The sequence below is a fragment of the Eucyclogobius newberryi genome, unplaced genomic scaffold (genome assembly GCF_026437365.1).
Source record: "Eucyclogobius newberryi isolate DKJ021-1_F unplaced genomic scaffold, fEucNew1.0.hap1 SCAF_9, whole genome shotgun sequence".
Lineage (NCBI taxonomy): Eukaryota > Metazoa > Chordata > Actinopteri > Gobiiformes > Gobiidae > Eucyclogobius > Eucyclogobius newberryi.
The window spans coordinates 20,306,568-20,325,362 of NW_027316532.1; the positions used below are offsets into that span (position 1 = coordinate 20,306,568).

Genomic DNA, 18,795 nt, shown 5'->3' on the forward strand with positions numbered 1-18,795 from the left:
TGTTCTGCTCATCTTGTGTTAAAAGCCCGTGCAAACAAAAAGGTTTTTAACAAAGACTTAGAAATATTCAGAGATTGGACCGTGACCTAGGAACATTTAAGGTCCTCGGAATCGCTGATCTCATAGCTCTAAAAGGAACATGGACGGACAAAAGCCCTGGTTCCATAAACTTCTGGTATTGCACAGCTGTATTTATGACCCTGTAGTTCAGACCTCGACAAGTTCTTAAACGAGTCTTGCATTTGTTTAGCAGTTCATATTTAAATCTTCCCTCGATCCCACATACATCACAAATTGCACTTCTCCGTTCGATATTTGAACCCTCATGGCTCCGCCTCTAGCCCTCACCTTGGTCCTGAGGATGCAGATGCAGTCCATGCTATTAGCGCTCGACCCTCATTGTCCCCGTTCGGTCGCCGTGGTTTTCTTTCCCTTTCCGAGCCTGTGGAAGTGCTATATTTCGGTCCAAGCGGTGAAAAAACCATCAGCGAGTGTCCAAAGCGGCGGATTGAGAGCGCGGATGTGGAGTCGTCTGTGTTATCAGGTCAGAGAGGGAGTTTTGGGGGAGACACAAGCCACTCGCTGTTCCACTTTTAACTTGTTTCGGAGCCCGCCGTCTCGTGACATTGACGTTTGGGCGGAGCGACGAATCGCACTCGAAAAACAAATTGAGATCAAAATTCGAGCGTTTCGAATCGTCGACGGTCAGCTTCGGATCAACCGCCAATCCTCTTGTTACACTCTATACAATATTCATTTCAGCAGATGTCATGGACGGAAAAAATTGCCTCTTTTTTTTTAAAATAATAATACTTTTTTTCCAATTCCTTAAAAGTGTTGTTTTTGTTTCTGTTTTAGTTTTTGATGCATTTTTTTTTTTATTATTATTATTCATGTAAGTATCTGTATTCATCTCAACCTTTATTTTGGTAGTTGATCTGCTAAAAAAAATTCAATAATTGTGTAAAATTAATGTTTTTCGGCAGAATTTCGACATTCAGACCAAAAGTGATTTTTTTTTTTTTTTGAAACATAAGACATATTTACTTTCATATAGCTTAGTAATAGTTGCACAAATCTGCAGCAGGCGATAAACTGAGTCCATATTCTGCATCAGCAGCAGGAACAGGAATATGGACTTGTGATTTCTGATATGAAATGTTGCTGTTGCTGCACAAACTCAATATGAGCTCACTATTTTTTATAGTTTAAGCTTATTTTAGTGACAAATCATTCATGTAGTGAGTGCTCATAGCAGCTTTACTCTGTCATGTTCATACTTTATTACACTCCAACCTGTGTTTTTACCTGTGGCTCCTGATCTGTCCATTTGCACTGGTTTGGATGTTTTCCTCACAGAGCATCATCACAGAAGTGTGTTTTCTTGTTGTTAGCTCCACATTAGATCCACATTAGCTCCACTTTTAGCACAGCTCTAACGTCACAAAACCGTCTCTTTTCTTTATTCCATGTGTTGCCCAAAACCACACGTCTCTTTCCTCGCTCAAACCTCTGCTCATGTCTGTAAAGTGCACAACGCGCGTCAGCACGTGCCCTGACAACACACACAGCAGAGCAGCATGAGGGAGGAGCCGCAACTGCAAAGGATTGTACAACTTGTAGTTTCAGCAATTAAAACGCTATATATCTATCAGAAATGAATAAATATAAACTAGAAATGTTCGGCGGGCCGGATTAAAACGTCTGGGGAGCCGGATGTGGCCCCCGGGCTGCATTTTGACGCCTGTGGTTTGAACGGTCAGAAAAATGCGTCTGGACAGAGTATGACAACATAAATAGAAGGATTAAGGGCAACTTTCCATATTTATCATCACAAACATGACACTTGGCCAGTATAAAATTATGGTAATATTCCCACTCGATTATGAAGAAAAACACAGCTAATTCAAATGTGTACGGTTTGTTTTGTCCATTGATGTCTGTAAATAACTGTATGAATGACAATTGCTGATGAATTGGACCAACTCATGCGTAACACAACACCACACCTCATTCAGTGATACTGTTACAGCAAATCCAGGCCTGTTGAGTTTGGATAAAGCCAGAGCCACATTAAAGCTCCGAGTTTTCATTCTCAAAGATCCAGCATGGCAGTGTTGTTATCGAAATACACTTATTACTCTGAGTCACTCACTGAGTCACATCAATGCAGCTGAGCAGCAAAGCAAGACAATCATCTAAACGAGTCTCACATAAATCAAAATGTAGCTTAACAAAACGGTACAAGTGACAAACCAACAGCACGACTGAAACTCGCAAAAAGCCAGACATAAAGGTAAAAGTGGAGCAGAGTCTGACCTTGACTGGCGTCTTTGGAGCCTGGACTGTTCTGGGGCTGACCGGACCATGAGCAGGGCTGACCGGACCGTGAGCAGGGCTGACCGGACCGTGAGCAGGGCTGACCGGACCGTGAGCAGGGCTGACTGGGAAGAGTTTACCTGAGCCGGGGCCCTTCGGGCTGGGACACCGACAGGAAACAAAACAATAATTCAAAAAGAAAAAGGCAAAGATGAAAAAAAGGATGAAAAAGACAATTGTATGTAAACCTAAAGCGTGCACCAAGAAACCTTTTCAAATTACACCTAGAGCCACGAAGTTCTACCTACAATCCAAATATTTCAAAATAAAACTTTCAGGTGAATTGATAAATGTAATTATTAAGATCACAATATTATCATAACGACAAAAAATAGATGCAATATTAAGCTACTTCAATTGTATTAAAAAAAAAATACACTAAAATTCAGTTTTATATGGCTATTATGTCACACCAAACAGATTTTAAAGCACATTAAACGTTTGGCGATAAGACAATTATTAATTATTAAAATGATTTAAAATTTTTATGAATAATCCTCTTTATTTGTAAATATACTCCAAGTTCTCAGTTACCACATTTTATCTTTATTTTATTGTTATTTTGGATGAAAATGTTTTTAAATATTTTAAACTCCACGTACAGTAAAAAACTACTGAAATAATAGTTTATGGGTTTAGTCTCAGTTTATGTTTGAATGTGGATTGACTCTTATCCAAACCTGAACCCAGGCGGTGTGTATGTCGGGGCTCTTACCTCAGCAGGGGCCCTTTAGCAAACGGCCCAGGACTGATGGTCGGACTGAGGCCGCTGAAGGTGAACCTGGCCTGGGCGGAGCCGGTCGGACTCTGGACGGCGGCGGTGCCTTTCTGCAACGCTGCCTCTTTACTGTTCGAAACGGGACTCGTCGTTTTGGGCGCGCTATCGCCGGACGCCCCTTTGCCGTCCGAAGACGAGGGCAGCAGGCCTTGGACGCTGCTCGAAATCAGGGCCGACACCGTGACTTGCTCGCCCGGCGTCACCGGAGGGAGCGGCGAGATCGTGGAGTACTCGCACGACGGATCGGACAAATCGAACTCTCGTACTCCATTCTGCTGCGCTTCTTTCTCCCTGTCGTGGGTTTGGTCGCCGGGAGCAGGAGCAGGGGTAGATCTGGAGTTTGCCGGAGGCGGAGGAGCGCGGTACTTTTTGCTCGACTGTGACTGCAAAGGGGGTGCGGTCGCGGTTGGCGATTGGAGGCCGGTGGGTATGGGTGGGGCAGGGGACTTGGGTTTGGGGGAGATTTTGGGTTTGGATGATTCTCCTGATGCTGTAGGGCTGAGGGGGGCAGAGGAGGGCACAGAGGAGGGCACTGAGGAGGGGGCAGAGGAGGGCACATGCTCGGGCTGAACTCCAGAGCTCTGACAGTCGGCCATGATGGTCAGCTCATAATACTCCTGGATGTCTGTTGGAGGAAAGACGAGTGTTTAAAATGGTGCACTGAAGTAGCCAGCGGTTTCACGTTCAGGCTGCCCCAAATAAATTGTATGTTTGCTGTAACCCGACCCAACATTTTTCAAATGGTAGGTAGGTAAATTGTTTTCTTTTTTTTTTACTTTCAAAGCAAAAACATTTTTCCAAATTGTCGCCATTTTTTGATTCTGCCAGTGACCCGCAGTGACCAGCAGTGACCGCCAGGGGTCAGGCTTCAACAGTCAATGAGACATTCTCCGTTCGTGTTAAGTTTCATTTCTCGCTCGGTTTCCATGACATTTTCGGCTTTAAAATATTTCTAGCGAGTTACAGTGATACAAAATTATTCAACACAGCGCTTTTTTGAAAAAAAAAACGGTCAGTGAGTCGGCAAATATAGGACAAAAAAAAATATTTGGTATAATTTTCACAAAATTCAGATTTTTTATTTTCAGTCGGCTAGTTTTTTACCGAGTCGGTCGGGTTACGGCAAACAGACATATTATTTTGCTCAGCCTAATGTGTTGAGTTAACCAGGCACAAACCCAATGAGCTTCTGAGATCTTTTTTTAAATTATTTTTTTCCCTCACCCAAGGCTTTTTCCATCACCAGCGAAGCACGAGATCGGGCATTCTCACGGTTCACATTCTCCATATTTTATTTAATTTCACAATTCACCCACAGGAATGAGTTTTAGTATAAATTATTTGGCTGTACATTTTTTTATTATTTTACAAAGGAAATCGTTGCATATACTGCTCCTGGACAGCGGAGAAGATGGGAACTTTAAAGAGAATAAAGCAAATCAGGCAAATGGAAAACTACTTTAAAATAATATTTAACCAGAACAGTAGCTTATTGCCAATAGAACCATTATAATAGTTTTGTGTGAACTGTATTAATTGTCAAACTGTAAAAACATGTATTTTCACACAAAAAAAACACATTTCATTACAACTACATTTTCATATAAGATTTTTTTTTTTCTTTCTAGTTTATGAAATTCCATTGCCTCTTATCTTTAAATTCGTGCATTTATTTAGTTTTCAAGTGCAGTAGGCAGACATGGTTTAGACAGTGGTGCCCTCTTGTGGTGGCCTCACAACACTGCAGCCTCAGTAGAGCAACACGGTCGTGGGAACTTGATTCTGTTCCATTCAAACATGAACTCTTCACTTTCCTGTTTCTACTCGTCAGAAATGATTTGTTTGCAGCTCTATTTAAGAGTTTAAAACTAGAAACAAGAAAAATAACACAGTCTTTTGTTCATTTGTCACAGCCTGTCAATCAGCTGAAAACTAGAGGGAATTGTTGACATAGTTTTATTGGTAGAAGCCGCGTGGTGAAAGGTTATAGGGTCATAAAACAGGAAGTATCACACACACACTCACACACACACACACACACTCACACACACACACACACACACACACACACACACACTCACACACACACACATGAAAGGCTGAGCTGCAGAAGGAGTGGCAGAGGTGAGACATGAACCAGTTTGCCCTGGTTTGTTTACCTCAACTCGAGTTTAAACTACATAAAGTGTGTGTTAAAAAACATAAAGTGTGACAGGTTCTCATCAAACTACATAAAGTGTGACAGGTTCTCATCAAACTGTATAAAGTGTGACAGGTTCTCATCAAACTACATAAAGTGTGACAGGTTCTCATCAAACTGTATAAAGTGTGACAGGTTCTCATCAAACTACATAAAGTGTGACAGGTTCTCATCAAACTACATAAAGTGTGACAGGTTCTCATCTACGTTTACGAGATACGTCTGTGTATGTGGCGTACGCCGGCTTTATCCGTGTTTGTGTGAAAAGTGTGGTCGAACCCGTCACACATAATCTCCACATCGTGACGCGGGCGGGACGCGTTCAAGATGTCACTTCGGTAATCAAATTGTGTGTTTTTAATTCAACCTAAGACAGGAAGTCAATCAGGATCAGAGTAATCTTCTTTACTGTGGCTTTGTGTTTTACTAAAGCCTTTTCCTGTGTGTCGCTGGTCATCGCCACAACACAAAACCTGATTATTATTATTAAAGTGCCCCCTACAGGTCGAACCACTCGTTCAACTAAAATGCAGTTAAGATAAATTTTGATTTTTAGAAACAATTTATTAAAATGTCATCAGAGAAAAGCCTATTTTTTAGGTGCACTTCCTGTTTGTAATTGATGACATCACACTTGGAAATTACCCAGCAACCAGTGGGAAAAAACTCATCTAATGTCACAATTTTTCTTATTTGACGAATACAAATATATGAGAGCGACTTTATTTTGTTAAATTAACGTTTAGAGATTTTTTAAAAAATGTTTCTTTGTGTAAATTATGCATAAACTGGAATGAGTGTCCCTAGTGTGATGTCACTTCCTGTCATTTTCTACAGATTTTTCTCCTCAAATACCTGCTCGATTGGTGTCAAACTATCATTTATATGTACAACAGGTACAAATACACCAAATTATGTCAAAATTAGAGAATCGTAAAACCCTGTCATAGGCACTTTAAGGTACACTTTAATGTCGTAAAAGCATAAGACAAATCTCATCTCGCACCATCGGTTTACCTGATTAGTAATTAGTTAGTTATTTTATATTTGAAATTAAAACTGTGTTGTATTTACAATGGAAGTAATGAACCGTGCGGCTCAATCTAACTGGAACGTTTCTGACAAATATCGTAATGTCCATATTGGTTTAACTAATACAAGAATCTCATTCACTTCAGAACACGTTTGTAGAGGTTTGAACTAACTCGCAGTAAATGGCAGTGTAAATATAGTGTCCGAAGATGACAAGGACAAACTGAATCACTTCCCACATTATTCACTCTGGGATTAGCTACAAATCTGAAGAGGAACCTGACCAAGACTTTAACAGAAAACTGGGCAAACGTTACCCCTGAACTGACGACAAATGAGGTGTAACTATAGTAACCTGGCCAAATATTGACTATCAGATGGAGACGATATGATAGTTGTTGTGGCCGGTAACCGATATTTGTCAGAAAACAAATCCACAGTGACGGTGACAAATGATGGACTGACGGAGGACACCGATATCTGGGAAAACCCTCCGATATCACTGATGCCGATACTGGAACCGATATCCCCGCTGCCGATACTGGAACCAACATCATTGATGCCGATACTGGAACCAATATTGCTGATGCCGATACGGGAACCAATATCACTGATGCCGATACCGGAACCAATATCACTGATGCTGATACTGGAACCAATATCGCTAATGCCGATACCAGAACCAATATCGCTAATGCCGATACCGGAACCAATATCGCTGATGCTGATACTGGAACCAATATTGCTGATGCTGATACCGGAACCAATATCGCTGATGCCGATACTTGAACCAATATCACAAATGCCGATACTGGAACCAATATCGCTGATGCCGATACCGGAACCAATGTCGCTGATGCCGATACCGGAACCAATATTGCTGATGCCGATACTGGAACCAAGAACCAATATCGCTGATGCCGATACTGGAACCAATACACTGCACATCCACATCACTCAGTTTCACAGTTTGCCTTGTCATAATAACCTGTATTTGATCTATATAGAGCATTTTTGGACTCCACATTCACCCCTACAACCACCACCAACCCAAGAGGAAACTAAAGTCCTTCTTCTGAAATGAAAGTCACACGCGTCATTGCAGTTTTGTTGAGGCTGATTAATCGAAGGTGTGAGTGGGAAAAAAGTCTATTCGACCAAAACAGTAAATCGCCAAAAGGATGAGATTCTGATTCAATCTTAATCCCCAGCTTTACTGACAGATACGCCTTTTAAACCTGTCAGCTGGTTGTATTGTTTACAGTCTGAGCCCTCCACATAATCCGTGTGTGTGTGTGTGTGTGTGTGTGTGTGCGTGTGTGTGTGTGTGTGTGTGTGTATGTCCGTGTTTGTATGTGTGTGTGTGTGTGTGTGTACGTGTGTGTATGTGTGTGTGTGTGTGTGTGTGTGTGTGTGTGCGTGTGTACGTGTGTATATGTGTGTGTGTGTGTGTGTGTGTGTGTGTGTGTGTGTGTGTGTGCGTGTGTACGTGTGTATATGTGTGTGTGTGTGTGTGTGTGTGTGTGTGTGTGTCCTCACCGAGCAGTGCGTTGAAGAGCTGGCTCTGGAACACGCTGATGACTCGGTCCAGGCTGGAGTTGAGCTGCTGGTCCTCGTCTGCGGCTCCTGGACTCTGGTGCCTCTGGTCCAGTCTGAGGCGATACTGCTGCAGGAGCTCCAGAGCGCGCTGGGCATCTGCACACAACACACACACAACAGTCACAACACAAACAACACAGTCACAACACAAACACAACGCTCTGGTCCAGTCTGAGGCGATACTGCTGCAGGAGCAGTTTCATTTGATGAAAATGATGCCATGGAAACTATAGAATACTAAGACATTCTATTGATCACAAAGTCATGATGTCATGATGTCATGATGTCATGATGTCATGATGTCATGATGTCATGATGTCATGTTGTTGTTGTTGTTGTTGTTGTTGTTGCTGTTGTTGTTGTTGTTGTTGTTGTTGTTGTTGTTGTTGTTCTTGTTCTTCTTCTTCTTCTTCTTCTTCTTCTTCTACTTCTACTTCTACTACTACTTCTACTTCTACTTCTACTTCTTAGAAGCTTATGTGCCTTTTCGACTGTAGGACTACTATGTCCAAGCGATAGTTGGTGAACGGTTATTTGCACAGGTATGTCACTATTTGAAGCCCCAAACATCCAAAATTGTCGCCTTAAAAGTTTTCAAGCGCAAGGCCACGATACCTTTCAGAGAGAGGTGGAAATGTCCCACCACATCAGACAGCTGGACACTGAAGTGGAGAAGTGTAACATCATCAAATGTATTGACACCTTTGTGAGGAAACAATTGGAAATGCCTGGCATTTGAAATGCTGGATTTCAGTTGCAAGACTTTTGGATACAGCGACAGAAACGTTTGGCTCTGAGTGAGATCAGAGTTATAGAGGTTCTGGAGCCTTTGAGGCTCTCAAAGAGCTGCACATAGTGCACACTGATCTCAAGCTGGATACTGAGTTGCAGATATCAGCCTTTAAAGGTAAAGGTGATTGACTTTGGACACATTAATTCGAAGCTAAAGCTGGGATACTCTCATCAGCCAAATGCATTTCAGGCTCCAGAGATCAACCTTGGCCTGCCTCTGACCGAAGCCCTGGACATGTGGTCCCTGGGCAAAGCCCCTTTCTCTGGCCTCTCCCCCTACAACAACCTGTAGACCATCAGCTGTGTGCTTGGAGCTCTACCAGACGAGCTTGTGGACAGAGGATTATACACCAGGAGGTATTATTCACAATGATACCCAGGAGTTTTCATATGACACCACCGGCCCACTAGAAGGTCTTGGTCTGGACGAGGCTGTTCAATCTCACCTGCCAGAAAAGACATTACCTGAAGTTCACAGGGACAGAATAGGGTTTCTGAACCTGGTGAGACTTGACTTTTTAAGAGGATAAACCCAAGTGAGGCTCTGGAACATGATTTTATAATCCTGGAATACTTTGACGAAAAAAACACATATTACGTCAAATGTCTGCGTAATCCCTCATTCGTCCAGGAGGGTCATTCTCAATCTGTGAATCAAGATCGGGAACTCAGATATTAATCCTACTCTGGGTAGGTCCTGCCCACCTGATACAAGGTGTTTTTGGTTTCACCTGAAACTAAACCTGTTTGTTTGCTATCAGTCCTTTAATGGGCCATCAGCCTCCTATTGTCCCTGGCTCACTCTCTCTTCTCCCTGTGTAACTGATTAGCATCCGAATGCCCTGGGCGTCGACCTCTCCAGGATTCAAAATTCCATTATAAACAAGGTTGGAAGGTTAAATCTTAACCCACCGTGTCTATTTAAAGATGTTTTTTTCTTTTTTAACAAAGATTGCCTCTTTAACTCCTCTTTCAAACCATCGTTTTTCCTGTTTAGAATCTTCACCTCACTGTCTTCGATTGAGTGGTTAGAGGCTAGATGATACTGATTCGAAAAGCAAATTTTTTAGGTTTATAATTCCACTTCCTGTTTGTAATTGATGACATCACACTAGGAAACACTGGGCAAAAACTCATCTAACGTCACAATTATTTTAAATTTGACAAATACAAATATGCAAGCGACTTTTTTTGTTGAATCAATGTTTAGAGAGTCCAAAAAGTTTTTTCTTTGTGTAAATTTTGAATAAACTTGTGATGATTAAATGAGTATTCCTAGTGTGATGTCACTTCATTTCATTTTACACAGATTTTTCAACATTTTCTCCACAAATATTTACTTGATTGAAAACTATAATTTACATGTACAACAGGTATAAATACACCAAATTAATTCAAAATGAGAAAATCGTAAAAACCTGTCGCCCTTTAAGGTAAAGTGATGCCACAGATACATATGTACGCGTAAATAAATAAAAGGGAGTGTCTACAGAGCCGCGGCGTACGGCCAAAACTGCCATGTTATTTTGTGCCGCGGCTCCTGAAACGGCTGCGCTATTTGATCGCGCAGGTAAGGGTTAAGTGTAAGGTTAGGGTTAGCCATGAGGCTATATGGCAGTGCCACTGTTCCTGAAACTGCTGGGCCATTTGACCGCGCCGCGGCTCTGCAGCCACGGCCTAAATAAAATATCAAGAATAAAAACCAAAGTAAACTAACTCTACATACATGACATACATGAGACAAAACACACATGGCAGACATAGTGTACCGCATCATAAAAGCTTTTCAACATATGGGAAATCAGTAAAATATATGATCAAAAAGAGGCGCGCGATCGATATCCTGTGCCTGGTCTATGGATCTGATGCAAAGGACATAGAACCGGCGCCATGGCGACTGGCACAGCCGTCACTGCACGTCAATAATGTCACTACCACAAAACTACAACTGCGTGTTCATGACTGATGCTGCGATAATGACCAACATATCGCTCAGTGGAGGCGGCCGATTTATCGCAACGTAGAGCCTATCGTGAATGTGGTTCTGAAAATATGCTCAATTTGAACGTCGAGATCGTCGTTTATAGTGAAAAATGTTACAAAAAAGAGCTGATGTCAAAATGGAAATGAGAGTAAAATGTGATATTTCTGCATTTTTAAAAATCAATTTGACAGACATTTTACATTTGTCTGATAATTAAAGGTTAACTAATACGTTTACAGACACATTTTAATACGTTTTTGTTGGATTGACATAATATTGTGTAAATATCGTTCAAATGAATATCGAGATTTTTGTCAAATTCTCTCCGAATGACATTCATATATTTGGGGCTTAATATTTATCATGTGCACATTTTATTTGCACTAGTTTTTTTTTGTTTTAATCTTTTGGTATTTGAGCTGTAGACGGTTGAATAATACACATCAATGACTAATTGTTCATACTAAATAAAACACTTAATTCTGCTATCTATTAGTCCCTTTTTTCCTTTCCCCCCAATAAACATAAACAATAAACACAACAGTTAACAGTTATTATGACCGTTTATAGTGAGTTTTTAAGGTCTAACTTGGGTATTATTTATGTGTTTTATTGAAAAGTGACCACAGTTATAACGAAGTAGCTCAGGCTTATTTCTGACAAACTTCACTTTCCTGTATTATCAGACGTAAATATGTACAAATCAAATATTGACTTGTACTGAGAACAAACTGCAGAGCTGAACACTGTATGTAAACAAAACCAGGACTCAACCAGGACTAGAACCAGGACTGAACCAGGACTAGAACCAGGACTAGAACCAGGACTGAACCAGGACTGAACCAGGACTAGAACCAGGACTGAACCAGGACTAGAACCAGGACTAGAATCAGGACTAGAACCAGGACTGAACCAGGACTAGAACCAGGACTAGAACCAGGACTAGAACCAGGACTGAACCAGGACTGAACCAGGACTAGAACCAGGACTGAACCAGGACTAGAACCAGGACTAAAGCAGAACTAGAATCAGGACAAGAACCAGGACTAGAACCAGGACTGAACCAGGACTAGAACCAGGACTAGAACCAGGACTAGAACCAGGACTGAACCAGGACTAAAGCAGGACTAGAATCAGGACAAGAACCAGGACTGAACCAGGACTAGAACCAGGACTAGAACCAGGACTAGAACCAGGACTGAACCAGGACTGGAACCAGGACTGAACCAGGACTGAACCAGGACTAGAACCAGGACTGAACCAGGACTAGAACCAGGACTAGAATCAGGACTAGAACCAGGACTGAACCAGGACTAGAACCAGGACTAGAACCAGGACTGAACCAGGACTAGAACCAGGACTAGAACCAGGACTAGAACCAGGACTAAAGCAGGACTAGAATCAGGACAAGAACCAGGACTAGAACCAGGACTGAACCAGGACTAGAACCAGGACTAGAACCAGGACTAGAACCAGGACTGAACCAGGACTAAAGCAGGACTAGAATCAGGACAAGAACCAGGACTAGAACCAGGACTGAACCAGGACTAGAACCAGGACTAGAACCAGGACTAGAACCAGGACTGAACCAGGACTAAGCCAGGACTGAACCAGGACTAGAACCAGGACTGAACCAGGACTAGAACCAGGACTGAACCAGGACTGAACCCGGACTAGAACCAGGACTAGAACCAGGACTAAACCAGGACTAGAACCAGGACTAGATCCAGGACTGAACCAGGACTAGAACCAGGACTGAACCAGGACTAGAACCAGGACTGAACCAGGACTAGAACCAGGACTAGAACCAGGACCAAACCAAGCCCTCCGTACAGTAAGTGCAGTTGTGATTGTAGTAGTGTTGTATCACATTTTCAAGCACTTTCTTTGCCCTGTTTGTGTGTTTTTGCCGTATCGATACTCGCCTAAATAAGTATCAATACTACAGTAATTTCAGTATCGATTAGCAGAAAGGCGCGGCCTTGCGAGCCAGGACCTGAACTCGAGTCGCTCTTTGAAGACTTTAAAACCGCCGACTTGAAAACGTTCTCCCAGAAAAGCAGACATAGTCACAAAAATCACTCGAATGGAAAGGACCTGTTACGGACTCGCAAAACAAAGACGAGCCGCCTTTTTGTCAACACGTTAGCGCCGTCACCTTTTACTGTTTAATGAGTAATCCCACGTCTCCTCAATGATTTATTAATATAGCAGTGTGTAGAAGCTCGCTCGACACAAACCTGTGCGTGTCAAAGCGTAGGAGGAGATTCCAAAGTATTATCTCTTCTAAATTGAGAAAAGCCCGGAAAAAAAATAGCACCCGGAGCCCCAAAAAGGCATTGCGTCACTCTGCGTCACTTTGCATTCTTGTGTGGAACAGCCAGAGGAGTTACCACGCCAATATTACATGTTTATTTGACTGTTTTTTACTGCGTCGTTGGTTTAGATTGCATGTTCATCACTAAATATTTCTGATTACATTCATTTTATGATAGTATAAAGCAAAGGTTAACTAAACAACATCTGCTTCTTCATGGAAATGTGATCACTTTTGCCCGGGATGTGATTTGGCGTTAACTTCTTACATTTATTTCATTACAGGTGTTTCCCTTGCTAAAGATTGACCAGGGAAAAATGCCATTATAGTGGGAAATTCAAGGCAAAGCTACAGTGTCTCCATGGAAACCCTCTACCAGAGAAGTTACGCAGTGCACCTTTAATCTCAAACTCCATGTCAATGAGCTGTAGTTTCTGATCTCCTAAAATGCACAATATATTATTCATTTTGTCATAAAAAGTGAATTTAAACAAATCAATTTCTACTTTCAACGTGTGCCGAATTTCAGACCAAAGATTAGTACGTGATATTCTGTTGTTTTCAAGTAATTTCCGACGATATCTGCGCGGCTGTGACGGGTTAAGTTTTAAATTAGCGCGTTTTGCGGCGAAGTTCGTTTCGCGGTCCACTCGCACCGAACCACAGCGCCGGTACAACGTAACGAAGTCATGTCAACGCAACTACAACTGGAAATACACTCAAGAAGCATAAGTATGAATCAAAAAGTACTCGTGAAGCTTTGATGAACTGAGGAAATACAATGTTTGTTACCTTTCTGTCGCACGGGCATGATGACGCACGAACTCCCGGCACTTTTGGCTCGTTTCTTGCGTTTTTGACAGATGTTGCGCGTCGGTTCGTCTCCTCGTCCAAAAAAGCAAAAAGCGAAACAAATAAATATCTCTGCTGTTATGGCGACGTAAAAAAACACGTTTAACCTGCATAAAAGTCGCGATACAAGTCCTCAAACAAGTGCGCAAAGTGAAAGTTGTTGGTAAAAGCCCCGCACGCACCGCAGAAACACGCGCAGATCTAGACTCGCGGCTCGTTTTTCAGCGCGAGCGGCTTTTTTTTTTTGAAGTCACTTTGGACGAGTTTGCGCGGCGGTTTGGCGGAGATTTCGGTGTGAAAGGTGTGTAAAGGCACTTCTCCGGCGGTGGACGCAGTTGAACCGGTTCTGCTGCGTCCTGTCCCGCGTCCCGTGCGTGAAGGGCGCGCGCCGCACGAGCGTCGGCCCAGGCGCGCGCGTCAGAGACAGACGGGGAAAAGCGGCATTTGTGCGTCTTCTGTTCCGCGGGGTAAAAACACGGTAACAATACGGTAACAACACGCAGGGCCGGCCCAGCCTATAAGCGAACTAAGCAGCCGCGTAGGACCCCGAGGCTTTAATAGGGCCCCCAATCTGGCAACCCGTCTTATGAGAAGTAAACACAACACAACGTGGCCCTCATGTCCAGAGGAATATATCCCCCCGATGCCGAAAAACGAAAGAAGAAACTTCTTGACGATGTAAAGGAACTGCAAACTCAACAACACTCTCCAGGTATTGAACTTCTCTAACAAAGAGACGGTTAATGCTGCTGTTTGAAACAACACGATTCTGTCACGTTAGTTCGCTCAGGCTGGAGGCGACGAGAGCTCTGCCCCGCGCACAATATGTGTCTGAATGAAAGATAATAAGCTTCACATTTACACCAGCCCCGTAGTGTTAGCTGCAGGTGAGGCCGGTGAGGGGCCTCTATGCCCCGGGTCACTAAGAGGCGGGGATCCGGTCCGGACGAGCGCCGTCTCGTCCAGAACCTCTGACGTGAGACTTTGGAGTGAACAGTGTGCGGCCCCTGTCCCGGGCCCCTGTCCCGGGCCCCTGTCCCGGGCCCCTGTCCCGGGCCCCTGTCCCGGGCCCCTGTCCCGGGCCCCTGTCCCGGGCCCCTGTGCAGCCTCAGTCAGAGATGAGCGGTTTGAGTTTGCTCTCTCTCACATCACCATGTGTGAGATCAATCGTGACTCGTGATCAATGTTTTACTTTGACTTCTTAAAGTGGAATAAGAGGAACGTAAAGGTTTATGCACGTAAGGTCCATCAGCCAATCACATCGCAGCATTGTTTCATGCAGGAGTCCAGTGTGTGATGTTCTGATCAGAACAAACATTTATATTGTAATTCACTTTTAATAGAGCAATAAAACATTTCAATTTATTTAAAAAGCATCATTAGAATATTTGTTATAAATTATAATAAATTGATAGTGAAAAATAACCAGACATATTATGATTACGTCTGTTATAGAATAATACTATATATTTTTATACAAAAGTGGCAAAGTTGCAGAAACGCAGTCTCTTCACTATAGCTAGGTTTGGACCTTCACTTCTCGTTCTGTTCATTCTCTGGGAATAACATGTTTGCACTGTTTTATCAGTGTTAATTGTTAATCAAGCAATGCTTATGCCATTTGTTTAATTTAATATAACTTGTTTTGTCACTTTAGCAAGAAGGAACAGTTGGGAGCTGTAAAAGATAAATTAGTAAGGATAACTATTAACTTTACATTTTCAGTTAAAATGAATCAATTTGACCATAAGTATTTTTCATAGCCAATATTGTATTGAGTAATTAAGTACACTAATGTATTAATAACTGGCTTTAGTCATTTTCTCCTGGCACAGTTTCATCACATCATCATTTTATAACATTACAACCTCAACATTTTACTCTTACTTTAGCCGGCTGGACCACATTAAAATGCACCAGAATACACGAAAAAGGTCTGAAAATCTCTGGGGGAGGGCCCCCAGACCCCCCTGTCCTGCTAATGTGGCTGTAGACCCTTAACGCCCACAAATACACCCAAAAACATATCTGGGACATGTGTTATTTGTTCAGGGAGTAGAGGTGATGTCAGCGGAATACCAAGTTGCATTGTGGGATTTAAGTTATCAATATTTGAGCTTGTGAGGTGTTGAGAATAAACTAACTGGCAAACAGATGCCCTGGAGTTTTGGTGCGCTTTGTTAGCGTTGAAGAAAGTTCCCATATGTGAATTGTTCACTGACAATGGCAATAAAACTGATTCTGATGACGTGGTGAGGGCCCCCCAAAAATGTTTTCGCTCAGGGCCCCCTGAAGGCTTGGGCTGGCCCTGACAACACAGTAATAACACGGTAATAACACGGCTCTGCGCGTCAGAAACTCCCTTTTTTATCGCGCTCAGTTTGTGGCAGAAGGGAGTTTCCCAACCGGAGGGACGCAGGCCGCAGGGGGCACCGGAGCTGAGAGTGAAAAGTGTAGTTTCGGGGCCAAACGTGAAGTCAGATACAAGTACTGCTGTCAAATTAGTACTTAAAGCACGAGTACGTAATATTTAAGCTGGAAAAATGACACGTGACAAATAATCTTTTGTTTATCATGCAATTTTACAAGCATTTTAGATTTTCGCCTTTTAAACAAATCTGAATCAATGAAACAGATTATTGTTACTGCAAATTCCCCGCGCTCTAATGTTTCGTGTAAGTTTGTAAAGAGGCCGATTCAGCGTGAGACGACTCAGTAACGCTAAATATGACGAGAATCACACTCAATTATAAGGTCAAATACATGGCTAACGTCAACTACATACGCAAAAGTACAATTACCCCAAAAATGTATTTGATTTATAATTAATGACGTGTATAATTGAATCACACTTCACGCTTTGGAGAAACTCAAATCAACAGTTGGATTGATAAAAAGTAAAAAAAAAACAATAATAATGTTAATGTGACTGAATCATTCATTTCAACCGTGATAAGAAATGATTGACATGTGATGTATTTATTCATTTATTCTAACGATTTGGAGTTCAAACGTTCAAACGTACTTTAGCTTGTATAAGAATAAGATAATGATGATACAATAAAGTACTCAACTAATAAACAATGTCCATCGCTGCATAAATGGTCATAAATAATCCTCTGAGTCGTCCGGATTAAGACTTTCTGTCATTCGCGGGTTGTTGCTGTTTCCGGGGGCAACGCTCCAAAAAGTTGGATCGTTAAAAGGAAAAGTGTTGAAAAAGGGCGTGGTCTTTGTGGCTTCGCTTTCGCACACACCGACGCTGTAATGGACGAGTGTGCGTGTTGCCATGACGATACACACCTGTGCAGTGGTGTAAAACCCCTCGAGCTTATAGTTTAAGGGGGCGTGGTCTTACCAAACTTAGTGTTGAGTCGTTTGAATAAAGTTGTTAGTTTTTGTAAAGTCGGTGTGTTTAATCCCTCGTTTGTTTTAGTCAAGATTTAGTAAGAATTAGTCAAACTATTTTATTTTAGTTTTAGTTTTAGTCAATTGAAATATGTTGTATGTCATTGCTTCATGAGACAGGGAATTTTGTTCAGTTTTTCTAAATCAACGAGAAAATTTGAACTCTAAGTCGACAAAACTTTTAGTCCAAGTTTTAGTCGAATTTAAATTGTGATCAGTTTTATTCATCAGTTTTTTAGTTTTAATCAGTAAAAATATTAAATTATGAAAACTATGACGAGACTATTTACGTGGCAAAATGTGCTGTTGCCAAAATAACAAAGTGGATATTTTTTTTTAAATAATTTGACAAAGATGACAAAGGACTCAAAGTATTGCCAAATAAAACAATTTAAAAATAATAAGCAAATAGTAAAAAATAAAACATGCATAAATAATATTAATAAAATACATTAATTAATACAATATTTGTTTTAAATACCAGGTGCACCGGGTGCACGGTGGCAAAGGCGGTTAGCGCTCTTGCCTCCCAAGAAGGAGATCGTGGGTTCGATTCCCGGACCAGACCAACATCACATGATCTCTCTGGGTGGAGTCTAAATTGGCCCTAGTGAATGAATGTGAGCGTGAACTGTCTGTGTTGGCCCTGTGTTGTCTGTGTTGGCCCTGCGACAAGTTGGCCACTGTCCAGGGTGTACCCCGCCTAAGGTCCGAAGTCACTGAGATAGGCTCCAGTCACCCGCGACCCCGAAAGGGAACAAGCGGTAGAAAATGGATGGAATTAAATAAATTAAATTCACTGGCCCTTACTGACATGATAAAACACTTTGGGTCCTCAGGTTGTGGCGTGACGAGACTGTGCTGAGACGGGCTGAGACGGGCCGAGGGGGATCGAATGGTTCCTGGTTTGGGACGTCCCACAGTGAAGGTGGCGCATTGTGATGGTAAACAGAGCTTTGTGCCGCACAGATTGAAGCGCTACTTTCCCAGGCTCCTCTGCAGCCTTTGACCTTCAGAGAGACTCACCTGACGCACAACAAAACAGAACCACACTTACCTCAAAATTCAATCAGCGCAAACGTTGGCCACTTGAGGACAAAATCTGTTAGACGACATCAATGTCTTTTACTCTATATTTTATGTTTCAGGTCAGTGCAGAGAAACATCAAATACAACTGTTTTTAGTGCAATATAATGTCAAATAAATGTTGTGAAACTGTCTTTATGAACTCTTTGATAAAATGAATGGAGAAATGAATTATATTTAAACCATTTCTGGCTTGTAAAATGGCATGATTGACACAAATTCTGTAAATAAAACACACTGTGGAACGGTAATACTTCCATCAAGGCCAAGAATGCAAAATAAAAAGTGTTTTATGGCGATTTTATGGTGGCAATTTTGTGGAGTAAATAAAAAAGTAGTTGAATGTTTTTATTTGTCGAGACACACA

The 18,795-nt window shown here is 42.0% G+C and overlaps 2 protein-coding genes across 2 annotated transcripts in view; both read right to left on the reverse strand.

Moving 5' to 3' along the window:
* The window catches only part of LOC140353570 (discs large homolog 1-like protein), a 147,951-nt gene extending 147,530 nt beyond the window's left edge, over positions 1-421 (reverse strand). Inside the window, exon 1 of the mRNA XM_072438174.1 lies at positions 349-421. Coding sequence (XP_072294275.1) covers positions 349-378 — 30 coding nt within the window. The 5' untranslated portion in view covers positions 379-421. The remainder of the gene's footprint in view (positions 1-348) is intronic.
* A 493-nt stretch (positions 422-914) lies between these two features.
* Positions 915-13,972, reverse strand: LOC140353471 (uncharacterized). The gene is made up of 5 exons (XM_072438045.1): positions 13,874-13,972; positions 7,929-8,084; positions 3,095-3,782; positions 2,320-2,479; positions 915-941 (listed from the first exon to the last, which is right to left on the reverse strand). Exons 1-5 carry the CDS (start codon positions 13,890-13,892, stop codon positions 915-917), a joined length of 1,050 nt encoding a protein of 349 aa, XP_072294146.1. The 5' UTR covers positions 13,893-13,972.
* Positions 13,973-18,795: the final 4,823 nt, after the last annotated feature.